The following is a 25,854-nucleotide window of genomic DNA, read 5'->3' as shown; positions in this document are numbered from 1 at the left end:
GGTGTTTAGGAGTCTTTCTACAGTTGAAAGTATGGGTAAATTAGTGCATGAAATAGATTCCACATGGAAGTTACATATGCTAATAGTTATATACTAATCAAAAAATTAGACTCACTGCGCATGAGGTGGAAAGTCTGGCGTGGTTAAGACTTCAGAAAAGAGTAAGTAATTTTTGGTGGTGTGTGTTTGCTATTTGTTCTTTCTAGTCTAGGATTATTTTAACTAATGACTTTTCCCCCTCTTTTTCCTACTGTACTTTTATTAAAAAACAGTTAATAATCTGTGGCTAATTGCAAAATACCACTTAAAAACATCAGAAAAATATTCAGGAAGCATAATATACTTACTTAAAAAGAGAACAGATCTCAAACTAGTTACAGTGTAAATGATGGATAATCCAGACTTGGAGCCAGGAAAATATTTTCTGTCAATAACACTGCATATTTCATGTTGAAATGTGTTGACAAGACACATGCTTATTTATAAGTCTCATCAAATCAAGTTTAAGAAACCAAAACTAAGGCTTTGTGGTTTTTTTCTTCCTTCCTTCTCTTCCCCCTCCTGAGCCCGCGGTGAGCATTACTGATAGTTCAGAGCACTTGCAGAGGTCTGGCTCTTGCAGGAAGAGCAGCTGCTCATGGGCCTTCTGCTTGTTGTGTGTCTCATTTGGGTTTTTTTCTCCTAGCACCTTGGCATGTCCCCCTGGCTGTTTGCTCGTGTGTATTTATATTCTCTTCGAGGTAAAATGTATTTTGCATGAGAATCAACAGTCTTTATCCTCAGTCTCCAAAAGTTGTTCATACTACATAATAGTTCCCAGTAAGTAGGTGCTTTGCAAATATTTGAATAGCAGAGCAGCAAAGGAACGATAAATGAAATCAATCCTCCATGCCTCTATAGTAGCAGATGTCTAGAGATGAACTAGTCACTCTCGACTCCACTGAGAATTAAAGCACCTCTTTCTCTGCACTAAGGTCATTATCTTATTTCCTGTTTTAAATACTTGATAATAACAAGATCATTCTGGACCCACTTTGTTGTTGACTTGGTTGCTATCATGATATGTCCCAGCTGCACTTCCCAACTTGTGCTTTAACTCTTGTTATTTCCATTGTCAGTTGAACTCTGTTTAATTAGTAGTTACAGAATTACTTACAACTTAAATGAGTGCATTGAATCTTTAAGCAACCTACAGTTAAATCCTTCAATCAGTGTAATTTATATCTGGGGAAGACCAAAGTTTCTTGAAGGAGGATAGAGGAAGGAAAGTGAAGCAAGTGAGAAATTACGTAGGTGTTTGCTGTATTTCCTGTACATCAGGAGTTGTTAAAAGATGATTTTGGTTGGATGGGATGAAGAAGAGAAGGCGGTTAAGAGGCTGTTAACAACTTGGTATGAGCACTTGAGGTGCTCTTGGTCACTGTATAGCTGTGAGCTGGTAACAGGCTCTGGCAGGCTGCATCTTGGATTGGATTTATACTCGTGGATGGGAAGTGTCTCATAGCAACTGAAACAGCAACCGATCTGACAGGTAAGTAGATGCTAGTGACGTGTCCTGGAGGTTGTTTTGAGAGCAGAATGTTTGTTTGGGTTTTTTTTAGTAAAAGCACACAACTAAACTGCTTTGAAGTGCCTACACCGCCGCTAGTAAAGGCCAGATTTGCTTTTGGCTTTACTGCTTGCCCGAAGGCATTAATGTAAGCAGAGCACTTAAGCATACTGTTAAAAAGCACTCTGTGGCCAAATTGAGGCTGTTATTCAAAAACATTAGTAGCACAAGGAAAGAAGGCAATCTGTAATTCTTATTAAGGTAAAAAGCAAGTTGCATAATCTTCTTTGTTGAAACAATTTATTTAATGTTTTGAATATTATTTTCCTCTTTATTACACCAAATGCTTTCCATATACTTTTAAAGTGTTAACAATGAAATGGATGTTTTAAGAATAAATTACACTTATATTTTCCCCTAGGTTCTATAAAGCAGCAAATTTGCAGTAATTTGTGACCTCAGGAATATCTTTCCTTTAAACAGCCTCTTCTCAAAGAATCTACTATAAAAATACTAAAATGAGTAATTGTGTAAAGATGGGATACATGCTATTAAAGAGCCACATAAGCATTTCAATAATTTTACTGCAAATGCATTTCTTAGCTCTGAGTGGAGCCTTAAGTCCTCTGGATGTTTTGCTTCTCCAGAGCACTCATTAAAATAGAGCTGAAATGTCTGGTGTGTGAGATGGTGTCAGGAGCTGAAAGAGAGATTATTGCAGTGATACTGGTTTTAAAAATTGTTCCCGTTTTTTCAAAAACAAAACGTGTGGCTGGTGACAGTTTGCGAGTTAGCACTTCTGAAAGGGAAATAAGACAATAGTTGCTTTCATATCGCATTCTCTCCAGCATTTGCTTTATCAGGAGATTCTTTAAATAGCAAAATTCATGCTTTCTGAAGTTAAAGTTGTTCCTGTTTTATGTCATTGACCTTTCATTACTTTTAGGCTGTAAGAGCTGTATATTTTACAGAAAACATGGCTTGTATAGAACCAATAGCCAATAGTAAACTCATCATTTAATGCTAACTTATGTCCGTAGTGGATTTTTATTTTGACTGTAATTCAGAGACATTTCAACAACAATTAATACTACCTCAGTTTGAAAGCTCTGACTTAGACCTTATCTGCAGAGTTTAATCTTTCATGTTCAAACCTGAATTAGAAAAATTGTTGAGCTAATTCCTGGAAGCACAGACTTTCCAAAATTGAACAGAAGTCAGTGGGAGCTGTTTCTGTTGTGCTTCCCTGAAAACCAGGTGAGAAGTACTCTAAAGTGGGTGCCCAAAAATCTGTGTAAGGTTGGGTGCAAAAGACCCAGGTGCACCAGCCATCCTCTCAAAGGGAATTGGTTTCTGACAAGCATAGCTGAAAGACGAGAACTGTTTCGTGTTTTCGATTTGTTTGTGAAACTGCACTCCTTCTGAAACGGCTTGTACCGATGTCTCCAGCTCGCGTGAGATGAAGTAAGCTATGCTGGCAAAGGTGCAAGTTTTTGCTGGCCTAAATTAGGCCTACTTTGTTTGCTAGTGACACTGTCAAGTGCAGAGCTAGTTTTAACTGCATTGCAACCTGAATAAAGCTAATTTCCAGATGGTAAACCAAAATGAAATGTAAGACTACAGTATTCTGTATATATGTTTCATGTGTACTAACACTTCAAAAGAAGTAACTCAGATGCCTTCCTGGTTGGTACTAGTCCTTAATTCCACCTTACTTTTGAGAAAATGGGGCTGCTTTCCTTGTGGGATTCATCTGATCTAGTTGTATTCTCTTTGACTTGTTTTATTTCATTAAGACAACACTGAGAAACAAAACCTCTGCTTCTTCCGAGAGAGATAAATTACCTTGATTGTTGGTGAATACCTATACATTGGTTCCTCTAGAGCCATTTGCCCTGCAGGAGATTCTGGGGAGCCCTTGTGTTGGAGGAAATGAAGGACCTTTTCTCTTAGGCAGTGGGCAGACATACATAAAATACCTGGGCCGGGTAGGCACAACCACTGCTGTGGTTAGAGAGATCACAGTACGACAGCATCTGTTTATCCATCATTCAGTATTTGAAAAGATTAGTACAAGGCTATTCTTAGCACTGGCAGATAGATGGTATGTTATTTTAGAATGTGTATTTATTTAGTGTTTTCTTTAATGGTATCTGTGTTAGTATTTGAGGTCACTTGAACTAGCCAGGGCTCTATGAGTCATTTTTATCCCATTGAATTTACACGTTGTGGTCCAAAACATTTTTTACTTTTTTTTTTTTTTAATTTCTTTTTTCTAGGGGTTTTTTTTTTCCCTGGATTATGACTCTATAAAAACAACATATTCCTCGTGTTGTGCCAAGTGCAGCTCTGAAAATTGGCTTTACTTGATCTGTCTTGCCTTCTGGGGTTATCTACTGCTAGACAGTAGAGGTGGGAGGGAGACAATACAGGGAACCTGAAGACAGGAAGATGTCCTTACAGTGCTGGCAGCTTTCCTGTATTTGAAGCCTGCAAAGATGTCTTCAGTCTAAGGGAAACAGAGATGAGAATTGGAAAGATAATCTTCCTAGCCAAAAGTTCAGCAGAGCTTTTGGCTTCACTGCTGTTTGAATTCCAGTTTTAGAGTTTGTGATATAAAATTTGTTGGCTGATAAAAGATTTTATTGACATAACTGCTTCTGTAAGCCTAGGTCGAGGTAGCGTGTGTCACTATTTGTTGCTTCAAATTTTAAAAAGAAAAATTTAACACTTAAGTTTGTAGAACTTCAGAATCATTAGAGTAAATAGATTTTTCTCTGCTATCTGGCTGTCAAAAAAAGGATATGTTTGTCTTGTGTTCGACAAATATGCAGAGTTTTTTACAAGTCTTCTTTTATATTGAGACAGTAAATTTACCTGGGAAAGATGTGTAAATATTGAAAACTTGTCATACAGACTTGAATTAAAGAAGAACAATATTTTAAGATAAAAAGAAACCTAATGTTTTTCTTTTAAATGATGCATGCTTTTTCAGTCTTGTTGATGCTTAGGCATGGCAGTTCTTAGCCAAGAATTGAGGATTATTCTGTTTTCTTGATGACTGCTTAGCAATTGTACATTTTCTTGCTGTGAGTAGATGAAATTGTGTGTTTACATGGACGTTAGAGAAATCTTATCCATTCAGGTTCTAAACGGTAGCATGAGACAGAAGCATGTCAAACAAGGGTCTGCTTAAGTGACTCTGAGGCAGCAGATTGTAATGAATTCTAAAGCCGAAGTTTAAATGCAGCTTAAATTGATAAGCAACTGATTGGTATTGATATGTAACTGATTTTAATTGTTTTGTATTTGTGTTTAATGAAGTCAGTACTATCTAAGTAGGAAGGTCTATACTATCTAAGTAGGAAGGTCTACTGTATGCCAGTCTCCTCTGAAGATTCTTGACAGTGGGCTGGCAGGCAAGAGATTGTTCTTTAAGAGAGATCCTTTTCTAAATCCCATTTGTCAAGCTCCATCTGATAAATTGCAAAGCAATGCACTAAACCAGCATTCTTTTTGCTAAGTTAAATAAAGCAGCCTTAAATATCCTGGATACACAAACTGGAAAATAAGTTAAACCAAGTTTTATGGCTTAGCTTGACATTGTCATATTTTTTATGTCAGTTATAGCTTGACATTGTCATATTTTTTTTTAAACAAAGGAAGTATTATCTGAAGTGTATAATCAGTTCAACTCACAAACATGCTTTAAGATTTCAAAATTGGATCTCATCTTCCATAACATTTTTTAATTAGGGGACCAGAAAAGGAAAACAAGTATATTTTTGCTTTTTTTGAGTCCCAATTGGTTTTTCAACTCTGAATGACCTACCTGTCTAATTTTGTTAGCAGAAGTGAAGAAAATATTGTCTGCACCTGAAAAACAAGTTTGTTACCCAAAGTTAGTTCTGCAGTTCAGCAAAATCAGGGTTTTTTAAGTACTTAAATGTTGGCAGCAAAATCAAATGTCAAAATAGGTTTATGTGTAGGAAGTTCAGTCATTAGGTTCATTTTTAATTTTGTCATATGTCTTTTAAGGTTTTGAAGTTAAAATGTCATTTAATTTTTAAAGTACATTTTTGGATGAATTTTTGTTCAGTTTGTAATAATCACATCTCAGACTGCAAGCAGCGCTCCCACCCTGAGAGGCTTTAGCTCACAGTCCGAACACTATAGGCTAAGGAATTGCAGAAGGAAACATCTCTCTGCTGCCTCCGCTCCCCTGCAGCCCTGCAGTGAGCAGATTTGGCAAGTCATCCAAATGAACAAAAATTTTTTTTCAGGTTTAGTTTTGGTTCTAGCTCTGGTTTGTCACACAACTGACCACACACCCAGGCATGTCAGAAGGGGAAAAATTTTGGTCCAAAAGCGGAAAAAAATGGGGCAGATCTGAAGTGTTACTTTTGCGGTGATGGTGGCAACACTGACTTGTTTGAAGCATAGGCCTTTGTATGTTTTTCTGAGAACACCTGTGGCTCACTGAGCCCGTTTTCTTCTCAAAAGCTTTCTTGTAACTAGACAGAGGTGTTTCTTCTAGATTTCCTGTAAAGTGCCCAAGTATTAACTGTGCGTTCTAGTCAAATTTGTACAAAATCATAAATGTTTCCATATATAATGGTGGGGCATCAAATACCTGAAATAAAAGCCTGAGTTTACAGGCTTGAAGTAGATACTTTTAATCTATCCTGGGCTTTGTATGTTGCCTGATGGATTAAAAGTGGCAAGCAGGATCCTTAACTTGCTGCACGTGAACTTTCTTCTGACTCCTTATGGCTTGGAGGGCCAACACCTGACCCTGCAGCCCCTTCACTTTGCTGCTGCTGTAGAAATCCGTGTCTGAGTTGTCATTAGTGCAGATTACTGTTGTCTCATTTTATCTACAAAGTATAGCAGCTTGTGGTCTCAGTCTTTTTGAGAAAAAAAGGCAGTGGCTCTTACTGTGAGTTTCTCTTTAAAAAAAAATCAAGTATGTTTTTCAGATCTTTATATTTAAATAAAACTAAGAGCAGTATTTCCTTTTTAACAGTGTTTTTCAGAAAATATTTCTTAGACTGAAAATGGGAAAATGAGTATGTGTGCACAGAGGAAGGTGGAGGGCATGAGGGTGTACATTCCAGATTGCCTGTGCTGGTGCAGTGATGCAAAGCAGCTGTGAGTCACGTTAACTGGCCCTTGTGCTGTGCAGGCAACCTGCTCCTGGTCACAAAAATATTGCTTGGTTTGATACCATGTGGCTTCAGCTCTTCAAAAATGCAGTGTTGTGCTCACTGTGGGTGCATTATTCAGAACTCTTAATTTATTTTTTTTTAATTTGCATTGGAGAATTTGCTGTGTTCAGATTAGCATTAATGGTTGAAAATGCATGTTGGCAGAGCAGGGCTTTTTTATTATTTGTGTGTATATGTAAATATGTATGTATATGAAATTCTTGCTTAAGGGATAAATTGAATTATTAAATGTTTTTAATTTGGATTTTTACATATGGAAATAATCAAAAAGCTAGATTTTCTTTCTCATACTGTTCATTAGCAATACATAACCTGAGTCAAATGTCAGTGATGAGAGAGAGTTTCTGTGGGGTGGTTCTGCTCTTTGAGTTGAGGAAATGTGATTCCTGGGTTCAGGAGAGGAAATGAGTGGCAGCTGATCAAATAGTGTCACCAACCACCTCATCATGGGAAATGCTTTTTGACTGGATATGGAGCAGTGGTACCATGGCTAGCATGATAGAAACTGCTGCAGAAAACTGTGTCATTACAGTTTAGTTTTGTCTTTACAGTTGAAGTGATGTTTTGTCATTGTTGTGTTTACTGAATGACAAAATTTAGTAATTTCTGTTTGATCTCCTTACAGAGGCACTGTGGCACTGGTGCACGTTCAGATTAACAGCACTAAAACCACTGGGGTTGCTTTTTATTTATGGGCTATAAAAAGTATAAATAGAAAGCGGATTTATGTCTTTGCCTATTGAACGTGTCCTATTGTCCCCCTAAGCTTATGGAAATCCTCTGATAGCAAAATTCTGACCTGTAAACAGAGGAAAAAGGTCACACAGTTATATTATGTTGCTTTTAAAATTGTGTTTTATTTCCTGTCAAGGGATAAAGAAGATGCTTACCTTGAGTTGTATAATTATCTCAACTCCTGATTTAGTTGAACTAGGAGGGTGACAGGACTTGGGAGACAGTGAGCCCCTGGTGGCTCTGCTACACCCTCCCCTTACACCCCTCTTCTTCTGCAGGGCTGTGAAGGCTTTCTGGGGTTTTGAAATAATGTGCAGAAATTTAAATACTTGGCCTTCAGCAAAATGAATGTTACAGTTGTTATATCTGAGAAGTTAATATCTCATAAGTAATGATAATGAATTACTGACATTTTTAATGTAATATTACTGCCAGAATAAATGTAGATTCTGTGAGGAAAAAGGATATCCCAAGCAGTAGCAAAACCCAGCTCATTTTAACCATACCTGGATGCTGGTCTTTCCCAAACACTGGAAGAGTGGCATGTAAACTCTTTGCTTCAGTAGCCGGAAGCTGCAGAGTATATATCCAAACAAGTGTGTATTTTAATGTCTGTGAGAAGGGGAGATTAATGCATATTTAGAAACTATATACAGGAAAAGTCAGTGACCATGAGGTGGACAGGAAAATGCTAAAACAATCTTTAAACAATCCCAGATGTGTGTTCTGAGCTTGCTATTCAGCTTGGGCTGTCTTTGGGTTTCTTTGGGACTTTTAGGCCTTTCATGTCTTCTTCCAGATGTCATGGTGTCTTGACCAGCAGGAGCTTCTGCTTTTGCTCTGAGAGCATTTTCATAAATGAAGCCCATACAGTGGCTTCATGCAGCAAAACTGTCTGGATGGCATCCTGTTATGAAGGAGTGTTTGAGATAGCTTAAAAAATCATTGGCAAGGGTATCAGCAAAAGCCAGATTTAATATTAAGTGACAGCATGACAAAGTCCATTGGCAAGATTCACTCTACTAGTTACAGGACAGTTAAGGGGCAGCAAGGAAAAACAAGCAACAGCAAAACCAAACAAAATCCAGGCAATCAAAACAGAAATGAACTGTGAACTGTCTAGGGATATGTGTGTTAGGGGCAGTGAGGGCAAGATAAAAAGGAACATGGCCTAAAACAGCATTTAACAGCACTCAACAGTACTTTACTTATACCTTTTACCTTAAACCAAATAATTTAATGAAGAAACAACACTTAATTTATACCTAACTTAACTTACACCTTAAACTTAATTTATGACTTAACCATGACAATTTAACAGAGGAATAACACTTAGTAGCATTTAACCTAACTTTATAACTTTGAAGTTATGCTTAGCAACTCAGCAAAAGAGCAACACTTAGCAGTATTTAAGTAAGGTTAAGTCATTTGTCACAAGCTTACTTACAGGCCTATCTTGCTTCAATATCCAAGGTATTTAAACATCTAAGAAAGCAGCATTCCTCTCAGATTTGCTGTAGCATATGCACATGTGCATGTACGCTGACATGAAGAGTCAGTGCAGGCAAGGCATCTGTGAAAGATTCCCCTTGGAGATCAGTGAAAGACTCAATGCCCTGCATCTCCTGTTGGGTGAAGAGTTGAACCTTGAGGAATGGAGGTATGAGCCCAGGACTCATTGTTCATCAGTCCTCCAAGCAAACCATGAGGGTTCTCTGGCTCTGAGAGGCCCCAGTCAGAGGGAGGTCAGTGGTCAGAGCCCCCGGCAACCCAGAAGAGCTCAAAGGTCTCATTTTGGACCACTGTTTATGGGGTCGCAAGAGAGTGGGCTTTAGTCATAAGTGTTTCATCCTGGCCACAGTTTGGGTCAGCACTTTCTTAGAAAGTGTAAGAACAGGAACCATATGCCATTCAGGCAAGAAAAATTTTCCAAGGCTGTTCATAAGGAAAACAGGAGCTTGTTAGCCATTCCTGGGAGCAGATAGTCTTTCTGATAAGCTCAAGAGGAGCTTGAGCCCAGCTGCTGTTTTCAAAGCTGAGACCTAACGATCATTTCTCAGATTGCAGTGCAGCCTGAAAAGGTTATAGAGGGGAATGCACCACCACAAATCCTGATGAAACCTGGAAAGCGGATAACCCTCACAGGTGACTACAGACCTGTTAGCCCAACCTCAGGCATTACACTACTTTGAAGTAAAAGACTGTATGGTAAATGCAAGAGGAATACAGTGCAACAACCAAGATGCATCAGAGAGGTGAATGGAGGGGTTTCTCTAAACCGAGGAAATGCAGTTCTTAGCCACTGGACCTCTAGGACAATATTTTGCATGGTGCTTACACGTAAAGTTATTACTTGTCCTGAAGGATAGGAGATTTAGGTTGAGGCTAAAAAAGGTTCATTTGGCCGCAGGCTAAGATGTGCTGGCAAAGCAAGTTCTGTCCCTTGTACTCTCCAATTAGTCTGTTGGTCCATGTTACCGAGAGCAACCGAGGCTGCACCGTATTTCCGAGAGCACGGAAATATGGGTGCTGTGACCTTCGTGTACTTCCAGTGTCGCTCTTGGTCAGTTAATTAACTTTTAAAATTAGATTTATATAATGCAAATAGCATTGCTGCTGTTTGCAGAAAATTTGCCTCACAGCTCCAGCCTTCACCTAATGCATAGTCAGAAATGGCCAGAAGGAATCATATTTTAATGTCTTTTCACAAGTCAACAGTTTTCTAAATAATAACATATTTGTGAGATGGCAATATATGACAGCACATTAAGCCCCTTTCACAACTGGTCTTCTTTAATACTGTTGTTACTACTAATAATAATGTGAAATGCATTATCTTCATTATACCAGTGTAAAAATAGGCAAAAAAATTGGCTTTTCTACATTTTTTATAACTTAAGAAAAATGAGGCCCATCAGATGCCTTAAATTGTTGCTTCATGGCATTTGTTCTGCATACTTCCCAGGTTGTTTTTCTTAGGCAGGATGCTCTTAAAGCCTTTCTCTTCATTAAACAGCTAAGTGTTACAGGCAAAATGGTTCCTTAGGTTTCTTTTCCCATTATACTTTGCCTTTCTGTGTTGAAATTTTTTCTACTGACTTTCATTTTTCAGTTATAGTATTCAGGTAAGGCTACAGCATCACCTTGTTTGTTCAACTGCATACTGGAATTCTGTGTTTAATTTCATTAACTATTTTTTCCTATTCAGAAATATTATACATGAAAAATATGATCTTAAAAGCTGTTATGAGATGAGCATTATTTAATAGACTCCTTTAGGTTTGTTTTCTGGTTGGTTGGAAAGTTTGGTTTTTCTCCAAACCATAGTAACATGATTCATGGAATATAAGTGTAATTTTATTTCATTGTGTTCTTCCTTGTTGAATTCTTCTTCAAGAATCCACAATAAATAGATAATTTAGAGACTTAGCAGAACATCTGTCTGTGAGGTGTATATTTCACTTTGTATATAGAATTGAACTTGTCTTCTTCAAACCTTTCCCTGTATCATAATAAATACCTAGTGCCTCCTACTGTCTTCTTCTTTTCAGTCATTCTTTTATGAAGCTTTTAGGACAAAGCCAAGTGAGCTAAAAGTTTATCTGTTGCCAAATAAGCATTTTGTTTTTTAATTAGAAAAATACAGACCAGATGGCTATCAGACCTTGTGACAAGTGTGTGTATTTTGAATCACTATTCCAAACAATAATTGAGGATGCCCATTGATATGAAAGATTGTCAAAGTGCATCAACTTCCCAGCAAGTTTCAAGAGGACAACTTGATATTTTTGCTCAAAAAAGAAAGTGTTTTTTATCAGATTTATGGCAAGCTAATAGCTTGCAAATTGTTGTCTGAGCTGTGTCCCTTGTCTTGTGGTCTTCTTAACAATTACATTTGCAAACAAGGATGAGCTCGTGTCTAAAGTGTGCCTCACAACTCATCCAAATACGAAGAGCTTATAGTCCTTTACAATTTTCTTTTGGACTGAGATAGGACTTTATTTTTGTATGCCCTTTGCTACCAGAAGTGTTAGCTTGTCAAAAATCTCCACTACAAACAAGTCGTATTTCTATTATTCCATTTCCCATTTCATTAATGGGCATTAATGTATTTGTACATATTACGGCATTTGACCTAACTTTTAGGAGAATGAGGGATTATCATGACAGACATTATATCTGAGCTGCTTAATTTATTTTTGGCCTTTGATTATTTGGCACATTATGAAGTGTTAATTTTTGCACTCATTGAAATGTGTAAGGAGATTCATGGGAACTTTAATCAGATCTGTAGAAATGTGACTTAATGCTTGTCTGACAGTATACAGCAGCTGTTCTGGATATTCTAGACTGTGCAAATGTCCAAGAGACTTGAAAGATTTAAAAGCTTGCAATCAGAATAGTTGGGAAGGAAATGCAATTTAAGTGCTTATGTTATAGGTTCTTTAAACCCTGTCATTCCAAACTCTCTGAAAAGGAGTGATAACCAAGCTATAAAACCCTTTGTCTAGATTTTTGGACCCTGATACTCCAAATTTTAAAATGAACATGAATGTTTTTTGGAAACAATTTCTTTGCTCTGTTTTAGGACTGTGTTTGGACAATATCCTGTCCAGAGCTTTCTTGAGTATGTCACAATATCCTGTTTTCCTCATGGATGCATGTACTGCAGACTTTCCCTGCCCAAACAACTCCTTTTCCTGTGGAAAACAGCAGCCAAGAAGTCTCAAGAAAATATCTGGAGTCTGCTGTGAAATTTATTTTGGTTTATTTTTTTAATTCAAAGGTAGACCATAAGACTTCATAAAGGTCTTGCTACTCTTTTTGATAAAATGTGATAGCTGTTATTGAAGTGTTAATTTCTTAGTATTGCTAAATATGATATATATTTAATACTCTTGCAGAGTATTTCAGGTATTCTGTGGTTAGTACATTAGGAAAAATATACGTTAAGGCAGTTTGGAATACTCTTGGTTACAGTTTGGCCTACTTTTCTCTAGTATTAAATTACTGAATTTTATTGAAAGCCAGAAATCTAATGATAGGCATCACCTGAACTGTAAAAAACACAAAGCTTCTCTGGTAATTACTGGTAGACGTTTTGAGACATGTAAAATTTAGATTCTTTTATGTAGCTGCCTGTTACCTGGCAGGAAGGTGGTTTAAGTTTGTTTGGTTTTGGGTTTTTTTTATTTTATTTTATTTTTGTTTAGGTTTTTTTTTCTGTCCATATACTTTAAATTGCAGTGATTCTAAAGACTCAGAAAAAGTTAAATGCTTTGCCCTCTGGTTTTCTTAGTCATATAATTGCATTAATTTCGGGACTTGATTCTGAATCTGTAACTGGTAATTCCTTATATAGAAGTCTTCTATGCCCTTTAGAGTCTAACATATTGCAAAATTTAAAAAAAAAAAAAAAAGCCTGGATAGTTTTTACCTTGCAGGGTAGCAGGGGGAGGTGGGGGAAAGAGATGAATTTTTGTGTGATTGAAATGATGAAAACCTCATTTAAAACATATTAAGAAGTATTTTGCTGAACTGATTTATTTCTCTGCAGCAGAACTTAACTTAACCTTTTATTTCTCTTGCAAGAATGGGTTTGAGTGTAATTTAAACTGTCAAATGACATTTATCAAATGATGGTTTTGCCCTGTAACAGGCAAATGTCTTCCACAAAATTGATTAGCTGCTGACCTCATCCACCCTTTTCAGACCCTTCAAGGTAGATTTCAAAGAGCTGTAAAATAATCACTTCACTTTCAGTTTATACTTCAGCACAAGGCGTTTACTGTCCCAGTAGCAATACCACAGTGTGTTCCACATCTGGGAAGGAGAGGATGTAAATGCCTGCCTATAGCTTTGCCTGTCACCACTCGGCCTAGTTCTTTAAGCAAACCTTTACTCCTTACAAAATAGGAACAGCTTTAGAAAGGGCTTTTTACAGGACAAGAGTGAATAAGTTGAAGAAACTTTACCTTGTAGGTGCCTGCTCTAGTGATCAGGAAAATGCTCTGTTTGGTAAGACTTGCAGGGTGTTCAATAGTGTCAAGCAGGTGCTGGAAGAATGAGAAATAATGGTCCCCTCCATGTGAAATTTTATACTCCAAAGAGTTTCTTCTGTTGTATTCTTGTTCTGCAGCCCCATTTTGTAAGACCAATCCACAAGAAGCCCATAGGCTTGCTTTCATAAGCATTAACCTACCAGTGAATGAATTAACTGTGCCATTGAGGAAGTCTGTGGCCTGTTCAAAATGGTGGCTTTGTGTCTGAACCAAAAATATGGTTTGATATTTCTGTGCAAGTTTCTTTGCCAAAGTAGAAGCTGTGATGCAGAAAGTAAAACCCTGAACGTAAAAATCTCAGAACTGTTGTTGGTGGTGTTAACACCGGTGGTGTTAAAAGTTCAGTTCTATTTTTATATTCCAATAATTTCTTTCTTCTGAAGTCTCTCTACTACTCCCACTTCTTCCAAAATCAGTTTAAAAATACACAAATTTGTGAAAAATGCACTTGACGTTGTCCTAGAGTAACAAACCAGTTGTAGCTTGTTTGTCTCAACAGATCAGACTGCTGTGAATTAGCTTTCAGTACAGAAAGAAAGCTGGGAGATAAACAGCTCAAAAGAAGTAGCACTTCCACAACTCCTTCCACATCCAGCATCAGGAGCAGCAGGGATTTTCCTGCAGGATCTGTAACTGCAATTGAGATGTTTTATCAGGCTGTTTGAGGTGTTTGTTGAAAGCACCTCATCCCTTCATAGTTTCAGCGAGTCTGGCAGGCTGATATGTTAAAATAAAAGGAAACAGTGTCTATGCTGTATACTAAACCTGCAACATTAAATAAAAAAAACCCCATGGAATATGAAGGCTTTAAATAGGAAGAGAGTTTCAGAAGAAACCTGGCATTGCTAAGTAGTCTGAGCGTGATTTGTGGTCTTCTTGGGATTAAATTTTGGTTATTGCGCATGGCTTTATTGGGGTGTTTTTTGGTTGGTTGGTTGATTGCTTGGTTTGGGTTTTTAAATGAGTAATACCAGCTGTTATATGTTACACAGGTTTCTTGCTGTAGCATTGTAGCAATAGACATCAGCTTGTATCTATTGGAAAACAGGATTATTGTTCTGACTCTTCTAGTTAAACATGCAATATATGCTGTAAATTTCCTTTATTATATGCAGTTTAAATATCTCATTGTCTACTTTGCATACAAGCAATTTATTGCTGCTTATGTTCTGACAGAATGAAAACTAAAGCTTAATTATGCATTGCCCTAGTAATGTGGTGTTTAGGGTGAATGTATCTGAATTAAATAAGGGCCATTAATAATGCCTAACAATTTATGATATAGTCATTGCTTGATTTCAAATCATATAAATTAGAGAAGCTTATTTGAAATGTCACCAGTATAAGATGGCTTTGTGGGAACACCTCTCTGTGTGCTAATTTCAAAATCATTACCAGCTGAGTCTTACTATTTATTCAGTGTCCAGTAGGCTTTTATTATTCCCTTATTTGCAGTTTAATTACAGCCTCTGTTATCCTGACAGTGTGAATTCAATGCTAAACCTGCAGGAGCAAAATGAGTTGCAATCAGTCGTTTTTTGCCTGAAAACTTCTTTTTGCTTTGGCCCTCTCTCACCTCCCATGACCAAGCCACCACTCTGAGCCACAATTTTTGTATGCATGTTTGAAGGGGCAATGCCAGTCTAAGGCTTTTAACATTCTTCTGTCCTAAAGCTTGTAAGTTGTTGGGAGATGTTTCTAAGTCTCATAACCACCTGTGTTTATACTAATATCACAAAAGATACTGAATTAATTACTTAAAGGGGGGTTTCTGGGTCACTTGCTAATATCATGTGTGCATGAATTTACAAATGTTATTAATACACATGAAGTATTTATACATAATATGCATGCTTATTGTGCAACTAAAATTTTAGTCATTCATATTTAAAGCAATACATTCTCTACGGCTATTTTTTTGGATTTGAATTCCTTAAAGATACAGCAAGCATTGTCCATTTCAAAAAAGACAAACTGCAGCAAAATTTTGCATTGGCAACAATAAAGGATGTAGGTTGCAGGATTAAAAGAATTTTCTTTTCAATATGATGCACATGTATTTATTATAGAGATGCTGTACATATGGTTTTTCTGAAGTAATTGCAGTTAAATGAATGTTTGATCCTGAACACTCAGTCCTCTGACCAGTGAGCTCTTTTTGCTTCCTTTATGTTTTGCAATTATCTCTTGTTTATCTCAGTTTCTTGGGAAATTGTTTCTTGATTATGATTTTATTACATTCAAAAGCACTCCTTAGAGGAAAATGGGTATTTCTTATGTAATTATTACACCTATTGTAACAGTTTCTGTTGTAATTTAGAATACTGAACTTTTATCCTCACACACACATCTCATTTGCTATTGCTAAGGGAGAAAACTGTATTTAATGGGTAACATGAAGAGATGGACATAATACTTGCCAAAGGTATCACATGGATCTTACCACATTTTCTGTTGTGTTTAATTTTCAAACACAGAAAAAAAGCAAAATATTCATTTCAGGTAAGTTGGAAGATTCAAAATGTTTTCTTTGCATTTCATATTTAGTGTCTTTCATATGTGACTGTTTCTTCACACAGTGATGGTGAAGCAGAGAATTGATCCCTGTGACCTTTCCCTTTTCTTTTAGCTTTTCAAGAGCAGTTTGGGGGGGGTTGTTTTGGATATCATTTCTTCTCCCTTCCCCCCACAATGTGGTTCCAGTTTCCACCAAGATCTAATGACATGGGTGTTCCATTCTCTCTTGTGCACACTTTCCAGTCTGGCCTCATCAAATCTATCCAAAAATGTCCTATTGCAGAGACAATCAGACCTTATACTTGAAAGGTTTAAATTAATTAATGGTCTGTGCTGCTGGGATATGCTGTTACTCAGCTGGTGTGCTTTACCAAAGGTCTCTTCTACTGTGTGTTCATCACCTGCTTTTTTATTTTCCTACTGTGCTGGAGAGGAGTTCTCAAAAATATTAGAGAAATTATTTTTACTTACCTTAGATTTGGATGAATCTTTAAAAAAAGCAACCAGCCAAAAACACCAACAAAAAAATACCCAAACCAAAACAAAAAGCACCCTGAAAAATTCATCCCTCCTGAAAAAAACAAAACCATCAAACCTGGTGATTGAGGAATGAGGAGAGTGTACATTCATATCTTGTACGGAACTTCTTAGAAGTATTTTGGAATTTTTTTCTTTAAATCAAAGAATCCCCAAAGTATGCACATACAAAGGCTTTTCCATTCCACTGTGTAGGTGATGCTTGTAAGGCCTACAGGCACAAATAAAACAGTGCTGTTACATAGCACAAATTTCAATATCCACAGCATGAAAGCTAATCTATAGATGTATGCAGAGAAACTTCATATCAGCAAATTAAGAAAAGCAACTACAGATAAATATTTGATCAATGCAGTTCTGATAATCTAAAATGCAATTTTGCAAGCAAACTTTGTTGTAGATAGTTGAAGATGTTTGAGTTCAGGATTTATTACAGTATTCAGCAGAAGGTGTTCTTGGGATTGTTTTTGTCTGTAATGTATATTCATGTACATTTCTGCTACTCTTCATTCAAGTGTGAAATTTGTTGTGTGATCTGGCAATCTGAAAGAGATGGTAATTCTGTAAAACAAATTCAGAATTTCATATCTCTGCGTAATATATCTACGTGTCCCTAGTTTTATTTGTACAGCAGCTAGACGGGTTCTGCAGACTCATGAGCTGCCTTGTGACTTCAGGGTGAGATTGATGTACAGAGGTATCAACTTCAGTAAAGAGCGTGTATGTTGGATGTAGTGATTTTTCAATCAGCGTTTTGTTATTTTATGTTGTATTTAATGAGGTGTCATCATGATTTATTAGGCTTGTACAGCTGTATTTTCAAAAATTTATTGGAATTTCTTCTGTCTCTCCCTTTAGAGAGTGTTAAGACAAGGGTTCTCCCTACAACACCAAGGAGTGGAGCATTTTGAGCTCATCCCAGACATCTTTCTCTTTCCTTTCTCTTTTCTGCTTAGAGCTGCCATGCTTCTATCAAGAACTTTTCAGGTGTTTCCAAATAAGCATTCTTTGCACTTTTCATGTGGGCAGTAAGTTCTGAATGACAAAAATGAGACATAGCAGGGAACATTACTGGGGCTTTAAAGTATTGAAAGGTAAGGAGACTGTCTGACCTTCCTGCCAGAAGGAAGGTTTCTTTCTTCTGCTTAAGAGCTAGAGGACTCTTCACTCTTCTCCTGTTTTGTTTAACTTTGGCTCTTTTAAAGGTCATGCTTGCCGGGAGTGCATTTTTTCCCCTCAGGTATTTTTAACCTATAGCTGCTTCAGTGAAGGTTTCTCCAAAAGCCTCTCTTAAGCAGGGTAGCATTTACAGGCAAGTAACATCTTCCTAGTTGGAAAAGACTGGTGGATAAGCAGTGCTAGGGAGCAGAGGAGCACACCTGTGTTGCTACATCCAGCCCCAGTGTACATTCCCATTTTTATAGAGTGGGGCTTCTCTCTAAACCCTGTAGAAAACTGCTAAGAAAAAAATGTGCTCTGTATGAGCAAAAAGATTTGACTGGGTAAATTGAGATGCATGACCAGGGTATAGAGTGCCATAAAAACATGGATAAAACATATGTCATGAGTATTTGGTGACTATTGTAATGGGTATCTCATTCCTGGTTTAAAAGGATCATTGCAAGCTTAATAATTCTGTCTTGTATTTATCGTGTTCTAGTTAAACTTAAGTGGGTAGATTAAGACGTGCACTACTAAAAACATGCCTCCAAACTAGGTCATGGTAAAGTTGTCTATATTTTATAATAGAGATGTGGTCAGAAGTAAATTACAAATATAACTGGAAAAATCCTACTCTGGAGAATACTGACAATGTTAATTTCAAAGCTAGAAAGAGTAGATGGTCCACATAAATGAATAAAAATAAGGAAAACCTTAGGACTTACATGCACCTCTATTTTTTAGCGAAAATGTATCTATTTAAATGGTTTGTCCGGTGTGAACAATCAGAGAAATGCCTGAATACTGTGACTTACAAAAACTCATCTGAGTTTTGCATTACTGTAAGAAACAAACTTCTGCTTATTGAACTGAAAATATGTAAATTCATGTGCATGCAGAATTTCACTTTGTTTTCTACAGACAGTTCAAGACACAGGCATATAAGATTTCTTCATAAGCTGCAGGGGTAAACAGTCATTGGAAATAAAGAAGTTGAATTATCTTTGGACAGCCTAGCTTGACTGACAAAACAAGAACAATGTGTTGGCATAGGAGAGCATTTTGCTGGCATTGTCATTGACCTTCCATATAAAGTACACTCCAGGTGTGCTTTAAAGCACTTGCTTATTTCTGAAACAAGTCTAAATATGGAACACTGTTTCTTCTCTTCCAAAGTGTCACTCTTGAGATTGTGTTTGATCTGGAAAGAATAACACTGCTTTTACATTCTTCCATTACCTGCTTTCAATCCTGGGATATATACACGGGAAATAGTAGACTTTCAGAATTAAGACATATATGTAGCATCTTTGCAGAGACAGCAGCAACTAAATATATTCTGTTTTCTCTAGATCAATGAACTGAGCCATGTTCAAATCCCTGTTATGTTGATGCCAGATGATTTCAAAGCCTACTCAAAGATAAAGGTGGATAATCACCTTTTCAACAAGTAAGTACAAGTAACAGTTTTGTGTAGAAGTGGATAGTGGTAGTGGTATTTTTATGAAGTACTATGAACTCTGTTATTTTTCAATGCATGGAACTGAAGTTTTGATCATTAAGTTAATCCTGAGATAAACATAACTGCCTGTGCTGTTCTAAAAAGCAACAGCAAAGGCTGCTGGGTAGAATTTTTTCCACCATATGGTTTGTTATTGCCTTATGAGTATATTAGATACTGAAGGTGATCCTTTCTTGGTTTGATTATTTACTTATAAGCATTTATTTGTCAAAATATAACTTCATGTGCTCTTTATTAAATGTAGTATTGGAATAAGAATGAGAATCTACAACCCATATCAAATGTGAATAATGTTCAGCTTTTTATTTTCCATAATACAAAATCATACCCATCATACAGGAGCTTCAAAAGCATTACGGTAATTTAATGTAATATCTATTGTCTCTTAAAAATAAAATGCCTCATGAGCAGTATGTACAGGCATACAAATCAATTAATACTGGTTTGTGTATAACCTGAATTTTATTCAAGAATATATGTAAAAAAAAAAAATTCTGCTACTTTGGGTCTTCAGCTCTGTGACAAAGGTAAAAATAACTTTTCTGTTGTATAAGTCTAAAATGAACACTAGGATATTAAAACTAGTTCTGTATTGAATGAGTCTAATTTTCTTGAAGTTTTGGCACTTAATACTTTTTGATGTCACAGATGGTATAGTAATTCTTGTATAATCCAATCTAAGATTTCACCTTTGAAGTAAGTTTAGGGCAGTGGGAAAGCATTCTTTTTTCTTTTGAGTCCATGTTTCAGAATTGTCAAAATATAGTTTGTTTTTATTTCATCGTTGTTGTAGTTCCTTAGCTACAACATAGTGGTGTCACAGTAAGCTAATAAACATTCATTAAACGTTGTGAAGAAAAACAAGATAACCCAATCTCAGTGAAAAAAAGAAAGCATTAGAAGGGAAATTGTAAGAGGATTGCTGCTCTGAGCTTTCTATGAACAGCTTTGAGACAAAATTCTCAAGTTGCATATTATATATCCACAGTAATGTAGTTGAATTGGTTTTATCTTCTTTCAGAGAAAACATGCCAAGTCATTTCAAATTTAAAGAATACTGTCCAATGGTTTTCCGCAATCTAAGAGAGAGATTTGGAATTGATGATCAAGACTTTCAGGTAAGTTCACTTTGAGAAAGCCTAGACTGGCAAAATGCACATTTCTGTTTAACCTTTCGGCCTGCCCCAGCTTTCTTTTGGTTCCTGCCATTCTGCCATCTTTAGTCCTCTGTGTTTCTCATTAGAGTGCCTGCATATAAGCCACATTTATTGAAACTGCAGGATAATACCTCTTGCAATGAGGAAAAATAATGTCTGGACACTTCTGGCAAGAGATTCTATATTCAGCTGAGTTGCTTAGATAACAGTTGCTTCAGTGTTCTGTCTCTGAGATGTGGTTTCTGAAATGACCACAGCCTTTTTTTTTTTTTTTTCCCTCATGCTTTTTTTGGTTACAAGAGAGTGACCTATGGCCTGCCAGCTTCATCCTGCTTCATCTTGTCTCATTTTCCTGTTGTTAAGAGGATCTGGAAACAAATTGCTTGTGTAAAGTAGATACAGCAAACCAAGAAATTGCTCTAGATTTGGCAGGGTTGTTCCATGCAGTCAGAGTTTCTTTCTGCCTTTGCAAAATAAAGTCCCTGAACTCTGCTTCAACCTGATTTGCCAGTTCTCACTGACAGTTCCCTTTTCCATTAACAGTTCCTAATGCACAGCATTTCAGTCACAGGGATAATTCCTTCTGCAGTCACACTGCAAGATGTCCTGTGCTAAAGAATGCTTACTGTGTAACCCATTAATGCTTCCTCTCATACTTTTTTTTTTTAAACTATTTTGATGTGAGCTGCAGTTACATTTATAATGTCACTAAAATATATTAAGAGAATTTTTTAGAAATGGTTTTAAGTAGCTAAACAAATGATGCAAAATGCATTTGTACAATAACACTCTCATTCATGCCAATGGAGCAAGCTGAATGTTGCAGCCAAAATCTATATCTGAGTCCTTCAACAATCCTTTTTACCAATTTGCCCCTTTTCAGGATCAAACAATGTGTTAGAAATGTGCAGGGGTGTAGACAGAGATTAGGTTATGAACCTCAGTGTACAGCCACTGTAACCTTGCTAAGACACTTTGCCAGTCAGTGGAGAAGGGGATTATTGGTTATTTTGGAGCTGTCATGATCGTGTTCCACGATTTTTCATTATCCTAGTTATGAAGAACTGTTTAAAAGGAAATGGACTGAGACTGAGGCCAGCAGTTTAAATAGATGTATCAGATTGCATTCCTGGTTCAGTTCTGCCATTGGACCAAGGAGGATCCTATTGCTTGAGAAGTTACTTGATCCCTTTATATGAAGATTTCATTTTTCTTGACAAAGAAGGAAGACATGTGATTGCTTTTTAAATTGTGATGTCAATTCATACTTGCTATCTTTAGAACATGGGATTCTGACATTACTAGACAGTGGAAGGTAGAGTTCAGTTAATGTTAGATGACTTAAGATGCTATAGTGAGTTAAAACTGGTAAATTTGGCATAATCAAAAATGATGCATTCCACAGCACTGTGAAATGTTTCCATCTGCACTGCTGTTCTGCAAGAGAAATTCCTGTTGTAACTATGTTATACTGCTGTTTGGATTTATTCATGATAACAGTGATAAAATGGCATTAAGTAACTGTCACTGGATAAATGGTCTGTATTTTCAGATTATAACCAAAAATACTTCTTTGTAGCTATGTGTTTTGGTAATGTAACCAATCAACAATCCAAAATAAGAACATGTAACTACATCCTGGTTTTTGATACAACAAAATGATATATTACAAAAAGAATCTCATGTTTTTTAGTATTTAAAGCATATTTAGTGAGAACTAGAAGATAGTTAATATTAAGTTTAACCTAAGGGAAGACAATGTCTGCCTTCACTATTGCTTTTTTCCTCTGCCCAAGCAATTTATCACTCTGAATTCTTTTTCTACTGGACTAATCTGATTAAAAAGAAAATAAATTAAATGTTCAAAGTATTAATGTATTTTGAACTCACTTTCAAAATTAAATTATTTTTACAGAACTAAACATAGAAAATTTGTCTCCTCACATGTAAGATAGGGATTTTCCCTATTAAAGTTAGAAGTTGTTTTCATTTTAATGTTAGTCTCTGTGATTTAAAAAGAGAATCTAATAAATATACCTTTATTCAGATAACCTTTATCTTCAAGGAAATTATTCCAGTTATTATTGGTTAAAATTATTGTCTTATTCTCAGAATCAAACCTGAAATTGAAAAATTATTTGCAGTGTAGAAGTAAGGGAAAGCTTATGAAAGAAATATCAAGTTACATTCTCTGATAGTTTTTCTTATATAGTGATTTTCAGGAAGGGAGTCCTAGTCAACTGTGAACAATGTAATTCCCATTATTGAGCTAGAAAGGATCAGTTTAGACAAATAAACCAATTACCTTGTTCATTAGTCAGACACATCAGTCACAGTCTCAAAGATCATTTGTTTTAAATGCCTTTGTTTTCAGAACGTTCTGCTGATATCCTTGATGAGTTGTTCCAGAGGGCAAATAGTCTTTCCTTATGAGTAAGCACTAAAAAAACAAAACCTACCTCATGAAAAAAATTAGTAGCATATGCTCTGAGTAGTGGGCTATACTAATTTTAGTTCTTTACATTGTGTTTCTGATTCTGTAGTAATTTTGTGGACTGCTTAACACATAGACTTAGGTCACATGTGGAATAATTAATATATGGAACTGGTCTTACAGAGATCTCCTTATGTCTCTGAAGAGACATTTAAATCTCACAAAGTACATGGCTTTTTCCTGCAAGTAGTCTTGACTTAGGAGTCAGAGGAATTCCTTAAATTGTGTATGGTTCATGCCTTACAGGAAGCCATTTCTAGTAATGGCAATTACAGTTCCTGGAATGAACTCCCTTCCTTCACATGACACAAACCAACTCTCTTTTTAGAGATGTTTTTGGTAATCTGTGCTGCATCTGTCTATATTTTGTAGCTAGTTGGTCATCTCTAAGAAACATATAGTACTGAACTGGGATTGAAGCTTCATGAAGATACATGTGCAGTTGTCAACAGTGTGGACTTCTTTGTGTTTCATGCTTTATAATGGACAGCAGTGTAAGAAAATATAGTATGAAGTTAGTGAAACCTTGAGTTTCCTCCAAAGATTGCCTATACAAACTTGTTATGATAAATGAAATCCTTAATCTAGGTTAAGAAACTTTGTTCTTGTATTAAAAAAAAAGTTAAAACAGTTACTGCATTAAATTAAAAACTGATCTGTCTGTTTTTTCTTAAAAGGGGGAACACAACTGATGATCAGTCAGTATGAATCCAAATTGCATTTGAATGATGGAAAAACTTTAAAACCATTTTAGCCACTTACAATGACTATAAGTTATCAAAGGGAAAGATACTATTGTTTTGCTTTGTTCTGTTGGATGTTACAAGTACGTGTGGATCTCTGAAGATTACTTTTTAAAGTGTCAAAATAATTCCAAAAGACAGAGCATTAAGTAATGACGGATTCTGCCTTGATAGGGTAAATTACGTATTTTTGTTAGTATTTTCTTGTTTAATTGAAAAAAATCCTTCTAATATTCATGGGAAACTACTTGAGAGCATTAACTGTTTCTAGTAGAAAAGAAAAAATTTTATTAGAAAACAGATATTGTGAAGTCCCTCACTAAGCTAATTTTAATTTCTGCATTCCCCCTCAAATTTAGACAGTGTAAAGGTTATTCTACAGAAACATTTCTACTCCCTCTACCACCCCCCCCACCCCATTCCCCCCCTGCCCAATTAATGGGATAGCTGTTTTTCTTCATGGTTGCTTCTCAAGTCAGTTGACATACTTTGTTATCTTAGAAGATCCAAGAGTAGAGTTCTGTTAGAAGAATTACATGGTTAGCTTCTGTAAACTGAAAAATTGAGGGATTAACAGGCAGGCAGCTCAGCTAACAGCCCCCAACAATCTGCAGAAAAATAGGATCTACTACTGTTATAAATGCTTCTGCTGCTGTTGCTCTGGGAAGGGGAACTTTTTTTACTGTGCTCCAACACATCTGTTCTTGCTTAAAGTTATTGCTGAATCCTACATCTGGATTCCGCTAAGCAAAAGAGGAAAACTGGGTTTGTGCCCAATAAAGTACAATTGCTCATACCAGAGGGCACCAATGTCCCAGTGTACCTTACGAGCCTTCCCCTGGGGATGAGGGAGAGCACAATTGACCTCCCTTCAAGTTCTAGTACTTGGTGTAGTAGGAGATAGGCTCAGCTCTGACTTTTCCTGTCTGCAGGAGCAGTTGGTAGAGATTCTCTGTACAGGACAAAGAATTCGTAAAGAACTTTTAGCAGATGGTTCTGTAAGTTCTTTTTAATTTACCTATACTTGATGTTTTTCTAAGCACTTTTCCATATAAAAGCTTGAAATCTAAAATAATTAATGAGAATTCCTGCTTTTAAGCAATTTCCCTAATAACAAAACATATGAACTTGTATCTTTAACTTCTGATAAGGTTGTTAAGGAGACTTTTCAATATCTCGCAGAGCTTTCTATGCAGAAGGATTTGTAGTCTAGACTCCTAACAAGGCATCAGCAAAACAATGCAAATTCTAGGCTTGTTTTTTTTAGATGTCAGCCTTCAATATAATTTTCTTTTGAGGTATTTAAACTTCAGATTATCAAAATTCTTATTAATCTCTAAATATTTTTGTTCATTTTACATGACTTATGCAGTCCTAAGACATCATCTTAAGAATTAAAACGTACTTTGCAATCCAAGGTGATGTTTCTTCAGACAAACAAGTACTAATCAGTGCTCTGAAAGCTGGTGCTTCTGCACTAAAATTCATGGTGTTATTTCTTGGCCCTTTGTGTGGGAAAGAATAAGCCACCTTCAGTATCAAACTACAGACAGCAAGGTCAGCAGCCTTGCAGCAACCTATGTTAGGAGTTGGAGTTTATTCCTAAGACAATCTCTTCAATTAATTCCATAAAATTATCAAAGCAAGAACTGTCTTGTAAAGAAAATACCAGTGCTAGTCATTTTATTTTAGCATGGTAAGTCTGTCAGTGCATGAAAAGTTCCTGAGCTCATCTGTCAGATGAGATTCCTACAGCAGAGTATAGAGTTTGTGGATCCCAAGTGGCCGTTGATACCAAGACATTCAGAACTGCTGACATCTTGTTTGACGTGAGTATAGGCTGTGGTGGTAGTAAAGTGTTGAACCAGCTGTAGTAACAAAACCTGTGCCCTTTCCAGCACATAAAAAATGAAATTTTCAGTCTAAATCTAATCTAAGATTTAGTGCCTTAAATGTCCGCCCAAACAATAATTTAGTGATGGTGGGAGTTAACCTTAGTACATATGGCAACAGAAATTCGAACTTGTGGTTTCTCTGTTTTCCCTAGAAAACATTTAATTTGCCTTGCTTTTGGCTGTTATTTGCCTAAACTGAGTATCATTCACAACTGGGCATTCAAACTGGAAAATAGTAATTTAGCATGTGCTGG

The 25,854-nt window shown here is 36.4% G+C and overlaps 1 protein-coding gene across 3 annotated transcripts in view; it reads left to right on the top strand.

Annotated features, from left to right (window-relative positions):
- PIP4K2A (phosphatidylinositol-5-phosphate 4-kinase type 2 alpha) overlaps positions 1–25,854 on the top strand; it is a 108,050-nt gene that overhangs the window by 38,074 nt on the left and 44,122 nt on the right. For all 3 annotated transcript variants that reach the window (XM_068212783.1, XM_068212790.1, XM_068212799.1), the window contains exons 2-3: positions 19,142–19,239; positions 20,333–20,429. In XM_068212783.1, the coding sequence (XP_068068884.1) occupies positions 19,142–19,239; positions 20,333–20,429 (195 nt within the window). The remainder of the gene's footprint in view (positions 1–19,141; positions 19,240–20,332; positions 20,430–25,854) is intronic.

Source organism: Anomalospiza imberbis, chromosome 1 (assembly GCF_031753505.1).
Source record: "Anomalospiza imberbis isolate Cuckoo-Finch-1a 21T00152 chromosome 1, ASM3175350v1, whole genome shotgun sequence".
Lineage (NCBI taxonomy): Eukaryota > Metazoa > Chordata > Aves > Passeriformes > Viduidae > Anomalospiza > Anomalospiza imberbis.
The sequence above is the reverse complement of the archived record's forward strand: the minus strand, read 5'-3'. Positions and strand labels throughout refer to the sequence as shown.